Below are 21,985 nucleotides of genomic sequence, written 5' to 3'. Positions count from 1 at the left end.
CATATGTTCTCAATCCAGGCACATTGAACTCATTAATTTCCCCACTAGTCTTTTTATGATTCTCCTCATCTTTGAAGTAGGAAGTTGCACAGCTATAATATTGCTTCAAACCAGATCATAAATTTTAAACTTACAAAAATGCTTATTGACATTGGCAAACTTTACCCTAACTGTATCTATCCAGCTGTAATTTTATGGCTAAAGAGAATTACAGAGTTAAAGAGTCATCTGTAAATGTCTTCCTCAGCTTTCTTCCTTCCCACCTTGGTCTGCTTGTCTGTGTTTAAACCATTTGCTTAATGAGTTTCTAGATCACTTTGCCCCAGACTTGAAGTTGTGCCACTGGTTTATCTTTATCATAATAAATGGCTTTCTCTGTATAGGTTGGGCCTAATACCGTATGCTCTGCTGCTACGCTGGACAGGAGATCTGCCACTTTCAATTATGATGCAATTATTTTTTTTTTCCACCATCAATGACCACTGTAATATCTTTTGCAATAGCAATTACTTAGTTCTCCTGGGATAGCTACTTGGGGGTACTCTGGGAATTTTAATCAAGCACCTACGTTAATTAGAAAATGGTGGGGGGGGGGGTGAGAGAGGTGCTGATTAAGCACCTTTGAATGTCTATCCATTCTGGCAATTGACTGAGCTTCAGCTTTTGTAAGGATTCAACCCTTTCAGAGAAAAGAATTTTAATTTCCTCCCCTTTTGCTCTTGTCTCCTGAGTGGCAGGGAAGGCTCGATGCTGGCTGGGGCTATGGAAGCTCACATTGTTGGCCACCTACTATGTGTCATTTTGCGGCCAGGTCCGTGGCACTGATGACCACATTTAATCCTCATGGCATCCATGTTAGGAAGGCTTTATTATCTCTGTTTTGCATATGAAGAGTGTTAGGGCTGGTTCTGGGGGCAGACCAGTGGGGAGAACATTTTCTTACAAATTCTTTGGACTGGTTTGGGAAACATGGTAGACAGTAAAGAATGATGTGAAGAGATGAAGTTCCTGTATCTTACCCTTTACTCACTAAAGTGACTTTTGTTTTAAATTATGCATCAGGAAGACTAAATTTAAAAAAAGGGGGGTGAAAAATACTGGATCTATCTATAGATTGGATACCTCTTTGTTCAACAATCACTTACAGAACCTGCAAACATCTGGTGCTGTGCTAGGCACTGAGGATAAAATAAAACAGCATAATAACTGTCCTTTGGACATAAGGAGGGCCTTTTGAGCATACAAGTCACTGTAAGGATTGCCATCATTAGGAATGTGTGCAAAATGCTATGGGATCTCATAAAAAGGGGTGACTCACTTTGCCTGAAGAAAGCCACCAGAGGTGACTGGTAGCTTTTGACCATGGTCTTAAAGAAAGAATAGAACTCTATCCAAAAGGTGCAAGGACGTGATCAAGGGAGACCAGCTGGTGAGTGCAAAGGTAAGGACACCAAAGGTAAATGTCCAGTTGTTAGTGTAACTGCAGCGTGTGGGGCAACTGGGGTCCAGACACAAATAATGAAAATTCTTGGTGCCACACCAAGAAGCAAGAACAAAATTAATATATAAACACATCTACAGAAAGATTTATCACTACCCCAATGGGACCCAGCTGGTAAGTAGTGGAAGCAACTTCAAATGTAGTTGGACCTGCTCTCAAGGCCCATTTCTTTCAGACAGATGGCCACCTTGTGTCAGGTCACCTCCACCCATGAAGAAATGGAGCCATTAGAGATAACCAAAACTCAGAGAGAGGCCAGACTCTTCATAAAGCATGAAGCAGAAGAATGGAGCTGGAGAATTCACACCTGCCCTCAGGAAGTAGAAAAACAAAGCAGACATACTGGCCATTTCCCAAACCCACCTCTGGGATGAAATAACAAAGGAAAACAAAACAAAACAAAACAAAACAACTTCTCTTAATTGTGTCTCTTAGATTATCATACTCCAGTGGAAGACAGGCAGGCAGTTGGCAGCTCAGCAGGTTCCCTGGGCAGGGAGTCTGCCCTGAAAAGTAGCCAAAAAAGAAAAAAGAAAAAAAGCAACCCACTGATACCAATGCTTTCTTTTTTCCTCAGGTCCCTCTTTCTTTGGGACTTACACTACTTCCTGGTTTCATAGTATGGGCGACCATGACTGGAGAGTTAATTTAGTCACTGAGCTCCCCCTTGGCTTACTGCAGAAGAGATTTGTGGCCTATATCAATTAATTACAGGGCAACTCAACCAAAATGAGACTCCAAGGGTTGTCCAGAGTTGGCATAGAGATCTTTTATAAACATGTTGTGTGTGTGTGTGTGTGTGTGTGTGTGTGTGTGTGTGTGTAAGTGTGTATTTTTGGTCCTTTCCTGCTGGGTGATAACCACCTGTGGGTAAGGAGAGGTCTTTAGTTCCATTTTGTCCTCCTTCCCTTCCAATCCTGGCTCTTCTTTGCTGGAGAAGTTTTTTCTCATCTGCCATCCTAATGATCTCTGTGCCACATGGGGCCCCTGATGCTGGTGCTGACAGGCTGCTCATTAGTGCCAGGGTGCTGCAGTCAGCCGATGGCATGCCACAGCTTTGCTCCTGACACTTTTTCACAGAGCTGTCACTGGAGTCATGGCGCCTGCCAGCTCTGGTTGAACTCAAGCTGTGATACCTCCAGTGCCAATTAGTGCTTCAGTGTCCTGCTTGGCTGGGGAGGAAGACCTGTCAGTACTGACAAATGGAAAGGTAGGTGGGTGTGGTGGGGGTGGGGGAGGGAAGGACTCAGGGCATTGACAAGGAGAAGAAAAGCTTCCATCCAAGGGTCACTTTGTCCTCAACAACTTGGTGAGGTTTTTGGTGTCTTTCAAAGCTATGAGAAACAAGGTCTAGAAAAACCAGGTGCCCCTGGACCTCTTCAAGTAGAGAAGGACACCTGAGGTGGGAAGGGAAGAGATTTGGCAGAGGAAGGTTTCTTAGTCCCACAGGTATTTGTCCACTGCTCACACTGCACATTGAAAGGTAAGTGTTCCATAACAGAGGCTAGGTTTGGAGCCCAAAAGATGTATGGCCCTGCTCTTAATTTTGCCCCCAGAGTCTTTATATGGTCCTAAGAAAAACCAATCTATTTCCCACTTCAACTATCATAGTGTCAGGGGCAGGGAGAATTTTTAAACTATTATTTCTCTTTTTCACACTGATTTCTTTCTTTGAATTTTTATTTTTTTAACCTATGAGGAGAAACAAATTTCCATATACAGTTGAAGTAACTTTCCCTGGAAACATCCAGGATTATTTTATGAAACTGTTGGAGCCATTGAGGGTTTAGGCACAATTATGGTTGGGAAGAGTAAGACACCAAAAGGACCAAGAGACTCAGAGAGGCCAGATGAAGAACATATGAGAGTAACACACGCATCAGGAGAGTGACAGCAGTGAGGCAGTGATGAGGGTAGAAGAGAGCTCACTAGAGGATCCAGTTTCAAAGTCACTTGTGAGTCTTCTCAACTTTTTCAAAAGAGTACATGAAAAGGAGTCTCTCCTTCAAGGAGAAGTTAAGACCAGCCACAGCAGGTCTCTCAGTAGGAGAACTTTGGAAAAGCTTGACAATCCTGTGAAGACCAGAGAAAATGTCCTGGAAATTCCCCAACAGAGCTTCAGCAGGAAACACTCAGGTCTCAACAGCAACATCAAAGTGGAGTTCCTCAAGGATCAGGATGAAGTCTTTGACATGGGAGAACAAGCATGTCTCTCTGGGGCACTGATGAAAGTAAGTGCTTGTTCACAGAATCAACAAATATTTCTTGAATGCTTTCTAGGTGATGGACATTGTGCTAGAAGGTCAAGAAACAAAGTGAGATGTGGGCCCTCAAAGAGACATAGGTCTCAAAGAATTCATGAATCAGAAATCAGGACATCTCTGTAAACAGCTCACTGGACATTTCTGAGCCCCCAACCGACATCTGAGTACAAAGTATTCTTTCAGTAGCCTTGGTAAGGTTTTTATTTTCAGTATTTTGTTTGATGGGAGAGAAGTGGAGGTAGGCACACTGAAAAGGGATGCTCCATTAGGATGCTCAATGATCCTTGATTCCGTAGGTATAGTAGAATCTGCATGTCAGTGATCTGACTCAAATCTTCACCTGAGTTCCATGTTGGGCTCCTGGGGATGTGGCAATATAGGAATCTCACCTTTCTCTCTAAAGCTCCTACAATCCAACAGCAACTGGAGACATAAAAATTTTAGGACACATGGGAGAATCAGAGTAACAGAGAACCTTAAAGGTATTCTTTTTTACATAGAAAGACTCAAGCTTAAGGCTTTGCTAAAATAAATTATTGCATGCCTAGATGGGGACAAAAGACAAGGCACAGAGCCATTAATGGGGAATATGCCCATACGAGACAGGGGCCACTGATGGTGTTTGGGCCCTTGGAGTAGGATGCTAGCATTTACACAGAATTTGGTGAGAGGCCAATAAAACATTTGTGCCCATCCAAATAGAATTTCCTTGAGAAAGAGAGAGGAGGGCTCTTCCTTCTGAAAAGACCAAGGCCCATACAGGTGTTAGCAAAACATGTACATTCGAAACAAGTGTGCAGAAGGAGGGCAGGTATCTTTACAAAGCTTGTGCACTTTCTTCTTGAACTCTTGGGAGTGGTAAGTTCATGAGGAGAACTAGAAGACATATTGCCAGTAACAAGAGACAATTACTTCCCATGATCAATGGCAGCACAGAGGTGTGTCTTGAGAGGCCTCACCTTCCTCTACATCTTGGATATGGAAAAGTGGCATTTTATCCATCTGATGTAAAGTGCTAGGCAGATAATTTCATGGACAAGTCCCCTCCATTCTGCTTCTGATCAGATGATCACTCCTGTGTCTATGTACCAAAATGCATGAGCCATTACTAAAATGGTGGTTAACATTCCTGTTCTCCTTCTCCATGTAAAAAGGGGTCAAGCCTGGGATACACATTCTAAAGAGGTTTGTAGAAGTTTATTGCAAGCAGCACCATATGAGTTATGATGGAAGAAACTAAGAGTTTTCAGAAATATACAAAACAAACACATCAGTCTCGAGGGAGAAAATGCAGTGAAGCCATCAGGGTTGCCTATGTGCTTAGCCTCCATCAGCTATCCATTCAGGGATTTTATGGGTATGTGTGTGAGAACTGTCCAGATTGAAACATGATCTACCCACACAAAGTAGAACAAAAGATGACAAGAGCTCTTTGCCTTTGGAGGCTTTGCTAAGATGTGGCATATCTTTTTTTTTTTTTCACCAAGGAACCCCAAGACTGTCCCAACTTATTTAAAATAAGTACCCTTTTGGAAATATTTAGGGGGAAAGATGAAGGTCTTACTGCTAAGGGTCTCCAGCTTTGGTTCAGATCTGGCAGCAGTCCACTGACACCTCTGATCTCCAAATAATCAGTCACTGGGAAAACGGCACCCTGGTGAGTTCTGAGGTGATTAGTTACTGCTTGGCATGTCTCATCAGTTTGAATCTGCGATAGCTAATCTGGACCAGGGATCTGGAAAAGGCTCTTCATCTAAATTACTCTGATCCACAGGTAGATTCAGATTATCGTTCTCCTCACTCCTTGATCCATCTTCTGTTTCCATAGCAGCCAAAACAGTAAAATGGAAGCATCTGGCACAGTCTCAGGTAAAGTCCCCTGAGGCAATGAGTCTGCTTAATGGCCACAAAAGGGGTAAAAAGACTCTAAGGTATGCCAGTGTGAACTTCAGCAAGATAAAAGAAAGAGGAGGCTCCAATGCCATAAGAGAGACAGAAGTAATTGTCAGGAAAAGAGAGAGAGGGGAAAAAAATGGAGGGAGAATTGAAATTAATGCACAGATGTTTAGAAGACTGAGAAAGAAAGAGAAAGTAAACAATAAAAAGAGAAAGCATGAAAGGGCAAGACAGAAGGAGATGTACAGAGGAGAAATGTCAGGAGGAGTACTTACAAAAGGACAAAGAGCTGAAAAGCTGGGAGAGGAAATCAGAGAAGATACCAGACAGGAGACAGAGGGAGACCTGCAAGAAGGAGGGGTCCAGTGCCTCTCTACATAAGGTAAAGTGAGTCTACCCAGGATGATGAATGTTCCAAAGATTTTAAAAGCACAGAGCGCCCTGGCGTCCAATAGTGCTGGGGACAAGCATTAAGCAGTGATGAATGGCGTGCATTGTGAACTTGGAAAGTCTGTCCATTTCGATGGACCCTGCCTCAGAGGTGCCCTAGAGCTACGTTCTCTCACTGATGATCTCATGCACAGTAGAAGTCTCCTCCCAGGTTTTGGGCCAGTCCATTTGTAAGGCCATTCCAAATCGAGAGAACTGCAGACATGTGAATACTCTCTCAGATCCATTTGCTCACAGTGGTAGAGTCAGAAATGGTTGCATGGGATTGCTCCCAGCAATTCAGGCCTAACACACTGAAAATTTCATGACTTCTCTGAGAATCTCCAGCAGGGCAAGTCTGTCTCTTTCTGTGAGAGGAATTCGATATGATGGCCTACTCATAGTCCTACCCTGATTTCATTTAAATGTCCAAATGTTCTGCCATCTTTAGGAAGAGAGGATGTCTGCCCCCAGGGACAGATGTGTTGCTGGTGGGCAGCTCTCTGGTGCAGCCCCTTATGCAGACTATCTAGTGTAAAGAGAGACGCCTATTCCAAGGTCACAACTCTTCAGGGGATAGCCCAAATTCCAAGGCTGTTCTGCTGGTATAAAAGGTCACCCCCATCTCAACAAAGCATTGCTAAAGGGTAACACTGGCCTCAGAATTCTCCACAGGGTCAGCTGAGATGTTCCACTGGTCTTCAGGCAACTCAGCTTCTCCCTCAGCCCAGCCCTGCTTCCTTCCCTACCCCTTCATAGAAGTTGATCCCAAGAGAGCCTCAAATAAACTTCTTGCATGCCAATCACATTGTCAGGGTCTACTTTTGGGGGTCCCAACCTGCAACACCAAGGAGATATCCACTATGATGATTCCTTTAGAATCCTTGAACCTGTAGTACTCAGCCATACACATAACTTCATGCATACATGCATGCATAGACACACACACATACACATTTACTTAAACATAGCTCACATTAGCCAGCAATAAGCACTGAAATGAAGCATCTTTATTCACATATCTTTTCAAATGTCACCTTTTCAAAAGCCTTCTCCAACCGAACCTCTGGTTCTTCTGTCAATGTATACTGCTCTATTTTCTTATTCTTATCACCACTTGTTACATTGTAGATTCATTTTTTTTTGTCACTTGTCTCCTGAGAATGGAAGCTCATGAGAACAAAAACTGATATGTTTTGCTTTATTGCTATATCCCCAGTGCTCAGCAGAGTGCCTGGGCTATTATAAGCACTCAGTACATATTTAAAAACAAATGAAATAATTTAATGCATCTTGCATAAAAGCTACCTTAATGATAAATGGCATCTCCCCTTAAAATCTAAAGGTTTAATGTTTTATCCATGAAAGCACAAAACAACACTTAGTCTGGTCTACAAAACATCTAGACATTTAGACAAGGTAAATTTTGCAATTTAGTCACATCTTGAGCTATATTTGTTATCTAAGATTAATCTGAGTAACAACAACAACACCACCACAAAACAGCTCATGGACTAGGGACCAGATATTTGTCAATGCTGAGGAGTCAGACTTGGACATTTTCCTTTTAGGACTATGCCCATTCAAAGTTTTTTTAAATCCTTATGTGTTGTGTTTTTAGTATCTTAGAACAACCATCTGGACAATGCCACCAATGATGATTGTTCCATCATCAAACAAGACCAATAAAGTTCACCCAGAACAGGTTAACACTATTGCACCCAGAAAGAATTGGAATTAATCTCCCCAGCATTCGAGAAACGCTCAGATTTGATTTCTGAAATCTTACAGGACATATTCCTGTCTTGTAGAGATCACCAAAATTCCCTTCAGAGCCATGAGTATACTATTATCAGGATACCAAAAATGTAGGGCCATTTGGATAAAGCCACCAGTGCCATGACCTCCTAGCCATGGCCAACAATTCTTCCATTTCTTCTCTTACCTTTTGGGGAGATGTGTCTCCAGGTAACCGTAGGCTCTGGTCTACCCGTTGCTATGCAGGTGAGGCTGATATTATTCCCTTCATTAATGGAGATATCTGAAGAAATCTCTACAATTTTGGGAGATACTGTAGAGACAAAAAAGATAAGAGGGAAATAAAAATCTTGCTGAAACATTTCTTTGTTGTCTTATAATGATAGTTGGCAGCACAGCCCAGGGGCTGAAATATTGGGACTATAGGAGTAAATGATTAAAAATTAGAGGAATTACCTTAAACATGAAAGAATTATCTTACCTTGAATTTAGCTTTTATTTCTTCCCATTTAAACACAGAGTCAGGGAGTCTGAGTGGGAATGGATTCCACTGCAATACTGCAATAACTGTTCTCCTAGCCTCCACCCGCTTCCTTCTCCACTCTCACCCCCACCCACCTCCGACACACATTCACCAGTCATTCTCCACACCGCGTTCAGAGTCCTCTTTATATAATGCAGTTCTGATTGTACCACATCTCTGCCTAAACACCTCCAGTTGCTCCGTATTGCCTACCTGAAAATACACAATCTTCTTTATGCCAGCATACTAGGCAGTTCAGAATCAAGCATCAATCTATGCTACCTATGATCTCACCTTTCCTTACCCTCCTTGTTATCCCCGACACTCTATGTCCTTCTTGGCCATCACGCGTTTGGGATCTATATTGTCTCTTGTCTTCCTGGAAATTTTCTGGTCATTCTTTTTTAAAGTTTATTTATTTTGAGGGAGAGAGAGAGAGAGAGCAGGGGAGGGGCAGAGAGAAAGGGAGAGAGAAAATCCCAAGCAGGCTCCTCGCTGTCAGCACAGAGCCCAATGCAGGGCTCAAACTCACTGTGATAGCATGACCCGAACTGAAACTGACTGAGCCACCCAAGTGCCCAATTAGTCATCTTTTAAAGTCCAAATCAAATGCCAGTTGGTGCAGCTTTCCCTACCCCTACTCGTGTCTGTCCTCCTTCAGATACTTAAGTTAAAGCTCTTCTTATCTGTGTTCCCAGAGCACATTACTCATACCTAATGGGGAATCAGAGAGAACAGCAATTAGGCATAACACATTTGGTCTCTTTGTCTCTCTCTATCCTAAATTAATCCCCCAAGGAGGCGAAAGGTTTATTCTAATTGGTAAAATTGCGAGTAGGATCCCACACTTCTTTCAGTCTTTTGTTTTGGAACCAGGCTTCCCTTAGGAAGCTGTTTTCCAGTGTCGTCTTCCTCAGACATGTGACACAGGGGCAGCATCCCATGGGGTCTTGTACACCCTACAGCACAGCCTCCACTTGCCTATATGTATCTGTCTCATTCTTGTGTTCTAAATTAGAAGCCCATTGTTGCTATACATCTAAGCCTAATTCTCTAGTACCATCTTTCCCACTGGTGAATGTGGTATTTAGCTCAAGTATGACATTTGTTTCTCTTATTTTCTAATTGATTTATAAAGTAAGGGTGACATTCATGAGCTTCCAGACTCCAGTTCTTGACACCTATCTATGTTATGGTTATTTGCTTAGCATCTCTCATCCAATAACCAAGAACTTTTTCACAGCCTGAGCCATGACTGAATCATATTTATAACCAGGGAAAAAGCACAACAAATATTTATAGGATGGAATTATAATGATATTCAAGGGAACCACCTTTCCAACCTGCTACATGTTTGTAACAATATCAGAACTGGATTACAAACACATATCAGTTCAGTCTCACAGGCACTAGTTTTAACACATTAGTTCATCATAAATTAAGTGACCCCTCCATTCAGCTTCTTTAGGGCTCTTCAAATTAGGTTCTTCCCACGTAGTATTCCATTGTGTATATAAACCACAATTTCTTTATCCATTCATCAGTTGATGGACATTTAGGCTCTTTCCATAATTTGGCTATTGTTGAGAGTGCCGCTATAAACATTGGGGTACAGGTGCCCCTATGCATCAGTACTCCTGTATCCCTTGGATAAATTCCTAGCAGTGCTATTGCTGGGTCATAGGGTAGGTCTATTTTTAATTTTCTGAGGAACCTCCACACTGGTTTCCAGAGCGGCTGCACCAATTTGCATACTACGTGGCAATGAGAAAAAATGAAATCTGGCCTTTTGTAGCAACGTGGATGGAACAGGAGAGTGTGATGCTAAGTGAAATAAGCCATACAGAGAAAGACAGATACCATATGGTTTCACTCTTATGTGGATCCTGAGAAACATAACAGAAACCCATGGGGGAGGGGAAGGAAAAAAAAAAAAAAGAGGTTAGAGTGGGAGAGAGCCAAAGCATAAGAGACTGTTAAAAACTGAGAACAAACTGAGGGTTGATGGGGGGTGGGAGGGAGGGCAGGGTGGGTGATGGGTATTGAGGAGGGCACCTTTTGGGATGAGCACTGGGTGTTGTATGGAAACCAATTTGACAGTAAATTTCATATATTAAAAAATAAAAAAAAAAATAAAAATAAATAAAAAAAATAAAAAAAACAAATTAGGTTCTTCCCTTGAATAAGCCACCCTCTGAGCCATCAGAGTGTGCAATTCCAGCACACATCATCTACCCAATACACAATGCCATCTGGCTTGCTGAAGATATCAGGAAACTTAAATGTCAAATTATTTCCTGTCCCAAGGCCAGATGATGAACCCCCTTATTTGAAAATCAGATTGATCGCAAATTTCCATGCTGGACTTTCCTCTTCTGCTTGAACCATTAATCACTCACTTCTAATTGTGTTAGGCTTTCTTCTCCATGGAAACGGGATCATCCAGGTATCTTCTAGCCTCCTTCCTTCCTTCCTTCATTCCTTCCTTCCTTCCTTCCTTCCTTCTTGCATAGTGTCTTCCACTCCCTTCCCACACTCCACCTTACTGGGAACACTCATTAATAAGCATGTGTTGCACTTTTATTTCCTAATCCCCACACCTTTGCTGCTGATTTTGGTCACTTAGACTCTCTTCTCCAACTATGTATACCTATTGGAATTATACAAGGCCCAGGTGAGGGCCTTCTATAAGGTTGTTCAGATATCTCTACAAAGATGTCACCTCTCTTTCCTGGCAATCCCATAGCCTCTTCCAAGTCATTTAAAATAAACTTGCTTATGTTACACTTGTCTCATCTTTCCGGTATGCTATACATTCTGAGTATAAGATCTAAAGACTTAGTCTACTTTTTTATTTTCTGCTGTCTTGAGTGGGGTGTCATACAAAAAGTAAACATCAATTAATCATTTTTAGATATAAATCCATATTGAGCTTTAGACAGAGAGACAGCGTGTGTGTGTGTGTCTGTGTGTGTGTGTATGAATTTGCACATACACCTGCACTCTCACAACTATTTGATAGGACAGATACAACTATTTGGTAGAAGAGTCTATGTGGTGAGGGCTGGGGGAGTGCCCATTGGCTCTATGATCCAGGACTTCTAAGACGTGACATTGCAATTTATGGCTGTACCATTTTAAAAGCTAGATTGAATCTTCTTGGACAGAAAGATAGTTGATGGGTTAATGACTGGACACTTGATTTGCTGACTGTCTGAAGGATCCAAGTTTCTAAGTGCTCTCAGTCTTAAAATCATTTAAACTTGATGTATTTTATTCACTGCTTTAACTGTAACAGTCACTGCTTGCACCACCACTCCCCCAACCCATACATTCACCTGGCCCTTGCTCCCACCCAGCGTTGGCACCCACAAAGCTTTGCTTGCTTCCTGGAGGACAGACAGCTTGCATAATGACTGTGTTGGCCTTGCAGACACGGCTTCAACTGTGCAGGTAAGTAATTTATTGATCTGTAAAGCACTCCGAGATGCTCTGCAAGGGATTATGTCACGCCAACGCCATGCAATAAAATAAAAAATGATGGACTTTGTGAACACAGGGTGATTTAGGGTTTGTAGTTGGAAGTGTGCTTAAAGTACATTTTAAGTGGAAATCAGACTGGGTAATGAATTACTCTTGCTTTGGAAGGGTTTACTGGGAGTTCATTTTCCTGGCTTCTTACATGATAGCTAATCTGCTAATCATACACTAGAGAACAATGGACAGCCCCCAAGTAGAATAGAAGGTGTTTTGGGCCAGAGCTGTCAGCACAGTAAGTATATTAAATGAGACAATCACACCTTATGCTTGGAAGAATCATCTAGAATTGTCTCCCTCCACTAACAGTTGGCAAGTATCCAACTTATGAAGTAGAAGTTGGAGAAATGCTTGCTGTCCTTTCAATTCTGCCCAGGAGAGCAGTTCAGAGGTGGCACATGGCCCCAGATAAGTTTGAAAGGCAGACCTTTCATGACATAGAGCTGTGGTTGTTTGACAAGAGGTGCAATCCCAATTATCAGAACTAAATTGGCATAGTACCTAAGATACTAGGGGATTGAAAGTATCATTTTCCAGGAGGAAACTGCTAGCACACTGTCAGTATTTAAAATTAAATTGAATTGATAAGGATGCACTGTGGTCTTAGCTAATTCATGTTCATAAAAAAGTTCTGGCCAACTAAGATAGGATTATTTATATATTTATATTGTTTCCATGGATACATTCTGCATCTTACCTCTTCTCATTATGCAGGCTGTTAGAAACATACTAGGATTACTTTGTCTGTCCTTCCTTCTTTCATCAATATTCATTGATCACTTCCATACACTGGCATTATGCTTAGCACTAAGAATTTAACACTAAACAAGACACAGCCCTTGTCCTCAAGGAGTTACAGTCTAGAGATATAAAAATTGGTCCAGAAGTATATACCTTTAATGTATTGTGACACAGAAGAATAGAAATGGTATTAAGGGAATACAAAGGATAGACACTAAAGCCAGCCTGGAGATGGATGTCATGTCAGACCTTGTGGATGTGTGACACTTAACTAAGCCCAAGATAAGTAAAAGTGAATTTGAAGAGGAGAAGAGGGAAGGCATTGTAGGAAAAGGAGACATAAGAAGAATACTATTATTAAGAGTTTTTGTGGCAAGGCATAATTATTAATGGAAGAAGAGCTGCTGACAGAGGCTGGGCTAAAAGTCTTTCAGCGAACATTTGGTGAACAACTCCTATATACACAACTGTGTTGTTGGTATATGAAAGACATGCAGAAATATATAAATTCTGTTGGCTCTCCACTAGCTTACAATCTGTTTGAGGAGACAGTGACTATGAACATCCTAGAGAGTTGAAAAATAAAGCAAAATTTGTCACAAAATTGTGTGGGGTTGAATATCAAGTGAATGGTACAAATATTCAGTCCTGTAAATTGGGAAAAGGGAGGACACTGCAAGTAGGAGTGTTAGAGTGACTTTGCCTTGGCTAGCGAGTCTATTTTGGATACCAACAAATGAAAAACAGTCACAAAGGCTGAGAAAGTAAAGCCACTTCAAGTGGAACAGGAACACCTGGGGATCAATGGGAAGCAGAAATTCATGAAATGTATGAAGACACAGTTTATTTACTACAAAAGACAAAAGAGAGTAGTGGTTGAGATCCTGACTTGAATATGTTCAAACTGGGTAACTTTAGCCAAATTAATTCACCTCTCTGTGTCTCACTTCCTCACCTATGGAGCAAAGCTAACAATACCATGTACCTCTTGGGTTTTTTTGAAGATTTAAGGAGTAAGTTTACAAAGTGGACTTAAAGGAGGTCCTAGCAATTTGAAGTCCTCAATAAGTGAGTTTTAATATTATATGCACTTGGCAAACACATTATGTAGTGTCAATACAGAATGGGTGGTTGATAGATTTTAACTGATTAAAGGAAGAAGAGAATATAAGATCAATGAAGAAAGCTAAAGCCAAATTATGGAACAGCTTGACTAGATCCTAGATTTTCACTCTATTCTATAGGCAACAGCATGTATTTGAAAAATTTTAAAGAAAAAAATCCCTAATATTTTCAATGTACTTTAGGCAAAACAATCTGCAAAAATGTGTCAGACAGAATGAAAGACAGAAATTGAAGTCAAATAAATCAATCTATATTAGAGTGATATTCAAGGCATGGATTAAACTGTTGGCTCTATAAGGATGGAAAGAAAAGGATGGTTTTAAGATCAACGCCCAGGAAAATGCATGGGTACTTGATTGCCAGGAGGGAGGAATTAGAAATAATGAGTCAAGTGTGAATGCCATTTTGTTCAACAGCAGTTAGATGGCTAAGTAGCACATTCCTGGAAGTTATATGGAGATCTTTTGGGGAGGACATTATTTTGATGAGTTAGATTCTGTTTTAGACATTCTGATAGACATGAAGGCAGATTTAACCTTTCGGCAATTACAGTGATGCCATTAAAGGTCTGGGGCAAGGTCCCAGAATAGGATTTGAAAGTCAACAGCAGAGGAGTAATAATTGAAGCTTCAAAAGTAAATGAGATGTGCTAAGAGTTCATGCTTCCTTAAAAAGGCCATCAGCTAGTTTCCACATACATGTATGTAACATCTCTGCTGACTTTAAGTTCTGAACCTAGAAAATAACACCAATATGGGAACAGGAAGACCAAGAAGTGAAGAGGTTATGTTTGGGAAGGGAGGCAGAAGCCCAGTGATCCACACTCTGAATACAGTTCCACATTTAAAACATTATGTTAAGGTTTAATCTGGCTCTTATTGAATTCTAATTCAGAAGTGTAAATAATTAAATAAGATAATTATTGAAACAGTATTCTAGGGAACTTCCTCATTCTTGGTTTAGCTTCCACTGCCCAGGTGTTAAGTTTTAATAATTATGCCATTAATAAATAGCAATTTGCTGTTTTTAGCACACAGTAGATATCCTATTAAATCCAAATTAAGATGCTTTATTAAGCATTGCACAGTCCTGTGGGGCTGGGAATGCACATAAGTTGCTTGGACCAGGTTGCTCCCCATGGCACATGCAGATCTATGCATCCCAGATGGCTCCCTTTACTGCCAGTGGCACTTCTCCTGCCTCTTCTCTGTAGTGAAGATCTGAGATGCCTATGGCAGCTAATGGTAGTTTTCACAGCAAGGGCTGCTTCACTACTAAGGCCTTGAGACCTCTGTCCTTACATAACTAAAAGGACCAATCTGGAACACCCTTAACTTTCCTGGTTTCCAGATCCCACACAGAGACTCTCAGGTGTATGTTAATAGCCTGGTGCATGAATGTGCCATCTAGATCAAAAAGTTGAAGATGCAATCAAGCAGGTGTTGGTTTGTGGACTAATACGTCTTTTGTTACTGGTCACTGTAGACCAGGGCAAAGTCTCATGCAAAATATAACTGTTAATTGAACTTCTTTTTCTCATTCGGACTAAACAAAGAGATGAGTTGGTCATGGAGCATGAAAACTCCTTCTTTGAGGTCAAAAGCCCTTCATGAACCAGAGCCTGCCTCTCTCTATCCATCCCAAATCATTCTCTTTTTCTCACTCCACTGGCTACCCTTCCTCCTGAAACACTCACAGGTCATTCATTCCTTGACTCAGATGCATTCTGCTTATCTTTTTCCCTGCTCTTGACCTGGATGGTTTTGTCTTATTCTTTAAATCTTAGCTCCTCTACGAAGCCTTCCTTGATCACCCTTTCTAAAGTGGAACATGCCATACTAGATGGTTACATAATTACCTGCCTCTTCTCAATACAGTAAAACCTTGGTTTGTGAGCATAATTCATTCTGGAAACATGCTTTTAATCCAAAGCACTTGTGTATCAAAGTGAATTTCAAGAACAATTGGCTCAGCTGTGACCATGTGACACTCGGCATCACGTACTACTCGTATTGCAGACACTGCTCGTTTATCAAGTTAAATTTATTAGAAATGCTTGCTCATCTTTCAGAATACTCACAGAACAAATTACTTGAAATCCAAGGTTTTACTGTAAAATGTAAGCTCTGTTGCCTGTTTTGTTCATTGAGATGCTCAGCACATACCATAATATCTGGCACAGCTTTCAATAAATATTTTTTGAATGAATGAGTTAGGGTGTTTTTAAATTTTTTTAATGTTTATTCATCTTTGAGAGACAGAGCATGAGTGGGGAAGGGGCAGAGAGAGGGAGACACAGAATCCGAAGCAGGTTCCACTCTGAGGTGTCAGCAGAGAGCCCGACGTGGGGCTCAAACTCACAAACTGTGAGATCATGACCTGAGCCAAAGTCGGATGCTCAACCGACTGAGCCACCCAGGAGCCCTGCGTTAGGGTGTTTTTATTCGACTGTTTGGAAATGCAAATAAATTGAATGAAATGAACTTCCTCAAGATCTTGAAATGACCCCTAAAGACTCTCAGTATCTATAATAATACTTATAGTAGCTATTTATTAAATACCTGTTGTATAATAGATATTTTACATATATTACTTTATTTTATCCCTGCATTAACCCCACAAGTAGATATTACTTCTAAAGTGCCCTAATGTCCTCATTTATCTGGAACTGTAGAGTCTCCTGGAACATAGGACTTACACTGCCGAAATCAGATAAGTTCCAGGCAAGTGGGGGTGTGTTGTCTCCCTAATTATTTCCTTTCCTACATTTTACAGATGAGAATAATTATATTCAGAGGGATCAAGGAACTTGTTCAAGGGCATACAACTGAAGATTGCAGAGTTGAAGAGTGTTTTTGAAAATGAGGGATTATATGAGTTAGAAAATACAAACTGCATGTGGAATCATGGATGCATACTTTAAAAACCATAAACATACTGAGTACACACATAGACACATGCATGCATTGACACATTTTGAATCTCTGTTGTTCATTACATATTTTACAGGGAGCTTGGCTCCATTATTTCATTTAATCTTGACAGAGTCCTCTGAGGAATACTACTATTCCTACTTACATATGAAGAAATTAAGTCTTAGTGAGATTTTTGTAATTTGCTCAAAGTTATCCAGGTAAAGCATTGACAGTGGGACCTGAATGTAGATTCTATATGACCCAAATATATTAAGTCTATTGGAATTCACATTACCAAAAACTGTGACCTTTGCTAAACTCATCCGTCCCTTTCACTCATCATCCCTTTTCACCTCTCTATGTGAATATCTTCATGCTTATGGTACATTCGGGAAAGGGAGCCCTCTCTGCTCATTTGTATATGGTGCTATTCTCTGTCAGAAGAGTGGAGGGGAGGTTTCAGGAGTATATTTCTTGAGACTTCCCACTCTTGCATAAATATCATGTTGTCCTCCCTCCTCCATCACCAGAACCTCCTCATCAGCACCCTCATGTTTAGCTTCTACTAATATGAGCTGAGGCAGGTAGCTGTAGCCTTCCTGGACAGCCTTCCTGGGAGGCAGCACTGTAGTTCCCCCAACCCGACTGTTTCATCCAACCAGGTGTTCCTGGCTGTCTCTACACCATGGCAGAGAAATAATCAATTAAACCCACTGCTGTGTCCACTGAGAACTTATTTGGCTTATTTTGACTGAAGAGACTAGTCAGTCAGTCTTTCCATCTTCTGTCCTTTTCCCCTCCCTTCCTGCTTTCTTTCTTTTTCTCTTTCTTTCTTTCTTTCTTTCTTTCTTTCTTTCTTTCTTTCTCTTTCCTTCCTTATTCCTTCTTTCCAATAAAAAAATTATAATTGAATGCATATTCCAATATTATGGGTTCTGTGGGATTTCTTATCCCTCAATAAAAAGAACCCTAAGCTTTGCATCAGAAGATCAGGTATTAAGACCCGACCCAACAATCCCTAGCTGCATAAACTCATGTAAATCATTTAACTCACTGATTTCCTTAATTATATGAATACTATCTTGCTTCTTTAGAATAGATTGCCTATGGATCAGACAAGACTCTGAGAAATCACATTTTAAACATAAAATACTATTCAAAAGTGATTTATTAGTGTTACTAAAAATGTGTACCCCTAGAGGCCAATATGAAGACAAATACAGACATTAAGGGCTGTGGGGGAGGGGCTTTGGCTTTGTGGTGGAGATGGGACCCCCACCCCTTGCCAAAGTGGATGCTAAGCACCAGGTAGATACCTGTGCTAGTGGTTCTGAGGCATCTTTAAGTCAGGATGTTGGCTGCAGCTCAGGATGGGGATGTGCAACAGGACTCCATTCCCTTGCCAGCAGTGAGCTTGCCTCCACTTTCCAGAAGGGAAAGGTCAGATTACAGACATTCAGAATCCTAAATTAGAGGTTGAAATCGCTCTGAATTGCAAAGCTCAGGCAGATTGTTTCATCTTTTACCAGAACCCTTTTGTCATTTCTTATATCTCATTCTTTCTCCTTCTCCATATTAAAACCCTTCATGTTTGCTGGAAAATCATGAAGTCCTGGGAGAAAAGCTAGTGATTTATTCAGGATTAGTCATAAACCACTGGTTCTGAAGTTTGGAATTTGTTCCTTTCAGGATCAGCTGAAATGTGGAAGGAAGTTTTTATGAGTTCTGCTCTCTGACCCAATTTAGTCGTTCCTGATAGAGACATAGGAGAATAAAATAAACACCATGCATTCTTCACTCTATGCTTTCCTGCTTCTGGGCATATTAGTGTGAATTGAATTTCACAGCAACTTACCTGGAACCATAAGTGCTCCATTATATTTGGCATCATCCAAGAAATTGCTAAGAAGTATCTTTTCATCAGTTGTTTAATGTGGGAACAAAAGGGTATTACTACTAAGCATGATGTGGACCTGCCATCCAGACAGGACTGGTTGTTTTCCAGCTTCCAGCACAATGGCATTTGCTTTTGGTTCAATGTGCATGACTGACTTCATGCTCCACTCACCAAATAGGACCTGATTTTTAGAGACCAGGTCATGAAGGGAGGAGAGACGGAATGGGAAGGGAAGGGAAGGGCCACTGAACACCTTCTATGCTAAGTACTTTACCAGAGCTTGACATTCTCTGCTTCCTTTTAAATTCTCACAGTAATTCCTAGGCATTATCCCCACTGCACAATAAAGACAATGAAATTCAGAGAAGTTAAACAAGTAACCCAAGGTCATCATACAGGAAGTCAGACAACTAAAATTCGCTAAAAATGTGTTTCTAAAAATATCATCTAAACTTTACACAAACTAGAGGTCCTCAAAAACTAAAATAATGCTACCCAAAAGGGAATCAACTAATAGCCTGATTCACTTACATAGTTTTATGAGAATAAAAGAAAAGAAAAAGAGAGAGAGAGAAATCCAAGGCAGTATTACTTTTTATTATTACTCCTGATGGAGGAGAACTAATATTTGTTGAACACCTAATAAATACTAGGCACTTGCCATGCATTTTCCCATTTAATGCAAAACACTGAGGCTTTAAATAGCTAACAATGTGCTCAAAGTCACTAGGCTAGAAAGTGGCAGATCCCAGATTCAAGCTTTTTCTATAGGGCTTTGGGTATCAAATGAAATATGTAGGTACAATTGAAATCACTTAGTGAACTGCTAATCATTCCACAAATGAATGCTATTGTGATTGAGATAATGCAGAGTTCAATCAATTAGTGGTAAACAGCATAATTGTCTACTCTAACAATCCAACCCGGAATTGCTGACCGGGATTTCTTTATAGCACACCTATGACATCTTCTGAAATCCATGTTTTCTTCACATGCATCTCCAAGGTGGCAGTGGTAGGAAAGTTCTAATGCCCCCTGCTTCTAATTTCTGCTTACCAGCAAGTGTCTAGTCTTGTTTTCCCCAGTAGCCAGAGCCTGCCACTAAGCCTCTTCAAGCAGTTTCCTTTGTTCCCTTGCCCTCTGGCATATGGCTATGTCTCTCTCTTCCTAAAGCAAGAATGCAGCTGCTGCCCATGAACTTCAAGCGGCCAGTTAAGGAAAGCTCTAGAACTGTGTCTGCCACTTTGCTCCTCCCCCAGTCATTATCGGTTGCCCCCCTGTTCCAGAAAGACTTTTTGCCTAAGCTCTGAAAGATCTCCAGAGAAAGGAGACACAGACCCCATATGACTCAGGACAATGCCTGCCACCCTGGGCCTTAGCTGGAGAAACCCTTTAGATACATTTGAGTTTTAGGGGCCTGCCGTTCCTGTGGTGCCATGATGTTTTCAATAGGGGTCCTTTTCCTCCCAATTTAGGAGGAGGTTAGCTAACTCTGCCCCTTGGATGTTCTTGCTTCTACACAGCAACTTGCCTTGTGGAGAGAGGAATGGTCCTTCTACCACACTCAGTGCCATCTCCTAACCCCAGGACAGATTCATACTTCTCCATCTTGTGATGGTACAAGATAACAAGTAAGAGTGTCTGTGTAGGTCACCATAATCTCGTGGACTTCTAGCAATGATTCTCTTAACTCACACTCTCCTCTTGCCTTTAAGAGTTGCTCAGGTGTTCAGGTGCCAGCCATTGCCCACTTCTGGGCTGTTCCATCCAGGCCAAATAGAGACAAGGGAGACAGGGGGCAGGGAGGGAGCCCTCACCTCCTGGAGACTCTGGGTTCAGCCCTGCAGAAGGCTGTGTCTCTGGGCTGCCAATCTGCTGGCTGCCAACAGTGACAAGCTCACTTACCTTCTCAGCTGCCTTGGTGGTGACATTGGCACTTTAATTCCTAATTGCCTAAAAGCACTGGTAGTTATGCACTCACACACAGGCTATAAAACCATGTGCAGCAAGGGACTATGCCGACTGCAGTTGGGAGGTAGTGGCGAAGTCCTCCCCACTCCACCCTTGACTGTCGTATGGAATGGATTCTTCCACAGCTGTTGCTCTTTTCCCGAACATGCCTGCAAGGTTGAATTCAGAGGAAAGGAGACAGCCCTGAGGGGAGTTTCTGTCTCTCTCCACCTGAGTACTGCTATCATGTATGTCAAAATGAAAATTTGAGTTATACCCACGTTCCCTGTGACCATCATCTTTGGGAATAATTTAGGCAAGTGGAAGAAACATCTCATTATCTGGCCTTGAATCCTGAAGCCCAGGAAGTGGCCCCAGTGCTGTCCAAAGTAACTTGTCAGTTGGTTTTAAACTGATTTCTTGTTCTGAGGCCTTATTGCCACTAAATCCCTCATAAAGGTTAAGGTCTGTGAGCAGATCAAGGTGAAGCCTCTTCCCCTCCAGCATGAGGGGTGGAGATGCAGGCTGGTCTGTTTTAAGCTACAAGTTCTCAGTGATTGTGATGGCTCTCTTAATCCCCCTGTGAAATGTCACAGTGCTGGAGCAAGTGAGGGAAGCAGTTGGGGAAAGAAAAAAGTTCCAACATGACCTCTTGTTAATACAAAGCTTGTCAAACACATCACCTAGAAATACCAAATGTCTTTATTAGATTCTTTTATCTCCCCTGGAGATTGGAGGGATGCAACCAGTTGCTTCTTGGTGGAGATGTCATCATCCAGAAACTAATTAAAGGCTATGCAGGAAGCTGGGTCTCTCGCACTCCAGAGAACAAAATGCGTTAGCAACCGAAGTTATATATATATATATATATATATATATATATATATATATATATATATATATCAAGTGAACTTTATATTGAAAAGGGCAAGTTGGGAATTTGACAATAACTCTCTTTCTCCCTCATCAGCTCACAGCAGGTGGAAGTGGGCCCATCAGGATGTCAATGAATCTTGACACGAGGCCATCTGCTCCCCCGCATCACTCAGGCAGGGATTTCTCCTCTCTGATACCCAGATACCCAGGGTTGGAAAACACCTGACTGCTTACTATGGGAAATACAACTGCATGGTCTTCATGCCAGCATCTGCCCTTCTCCATTACAGTGCAAGACATGTGCACTCGGGACAACATTAATTTATCTGTGCGCATCAAGAAGCTTCACTTCTCCCTCTGTAAAAAAAAAAAAAGGATCTAATAATTATCCTTCTCATAGGGCTATCCTGGGGATTCAATGAGTTCATATGCATAAAGCGCTTAGAACAATACTGTGCCTACAGTGTGTGCTCAACAAAGGATAACAATTTGGCCTATTTGTCATGTTTATTTCATTATTCAATAGAACGATGTCTCAAACAGAGTTCTGGATTCCACCCCCTCCTACCTGCT

At 41.4% G+C, this 21,985-nt stretch overlaps 1 protein-coding gene across 3 annotated transcripts in view; it reads right to left on the bottom strand.

The window, feature by feature from the left end:
- The window catches only part of NTM (neurotrimin), a 398,678-nt gene that overhangs the window by 98,398 nt on the left and 278,295 nt on the right, over nt 1-21,985 (bottom strand). For all 3 annotated transcript variants that reach the window (XM_042906265.1, XM_042906266.1, XM_042906267.1), the window contains exon 3: nt 8,036-8,161. In XM_042906265.1, the coding sequence (XP_042762199.1) occupies nt 8,036-8,161 (126 nt within the window). The remainder of the gene's footprint in view (nt 1-8,035; nt 8,162-21,985) is intronic.

Source organism: Panthera leo, chromosome D1, assembly GCF_018350215.1.
Source record: "Panthera leo isolate Ple1 chromosome D1, P.leo_Ple1_pat1.1, whole genome shotgun sequence".
NCBI lineage: Eukaryota > Metazoa > Chordata > Mammalia > Carnivora > Felidae > Panthera > Panthera leo.
The sequence above is the reverse complement of the archived record's forward strand: the minus strand, read 5'-3'. Positions and strand labels throughout refer to the sequence as shown.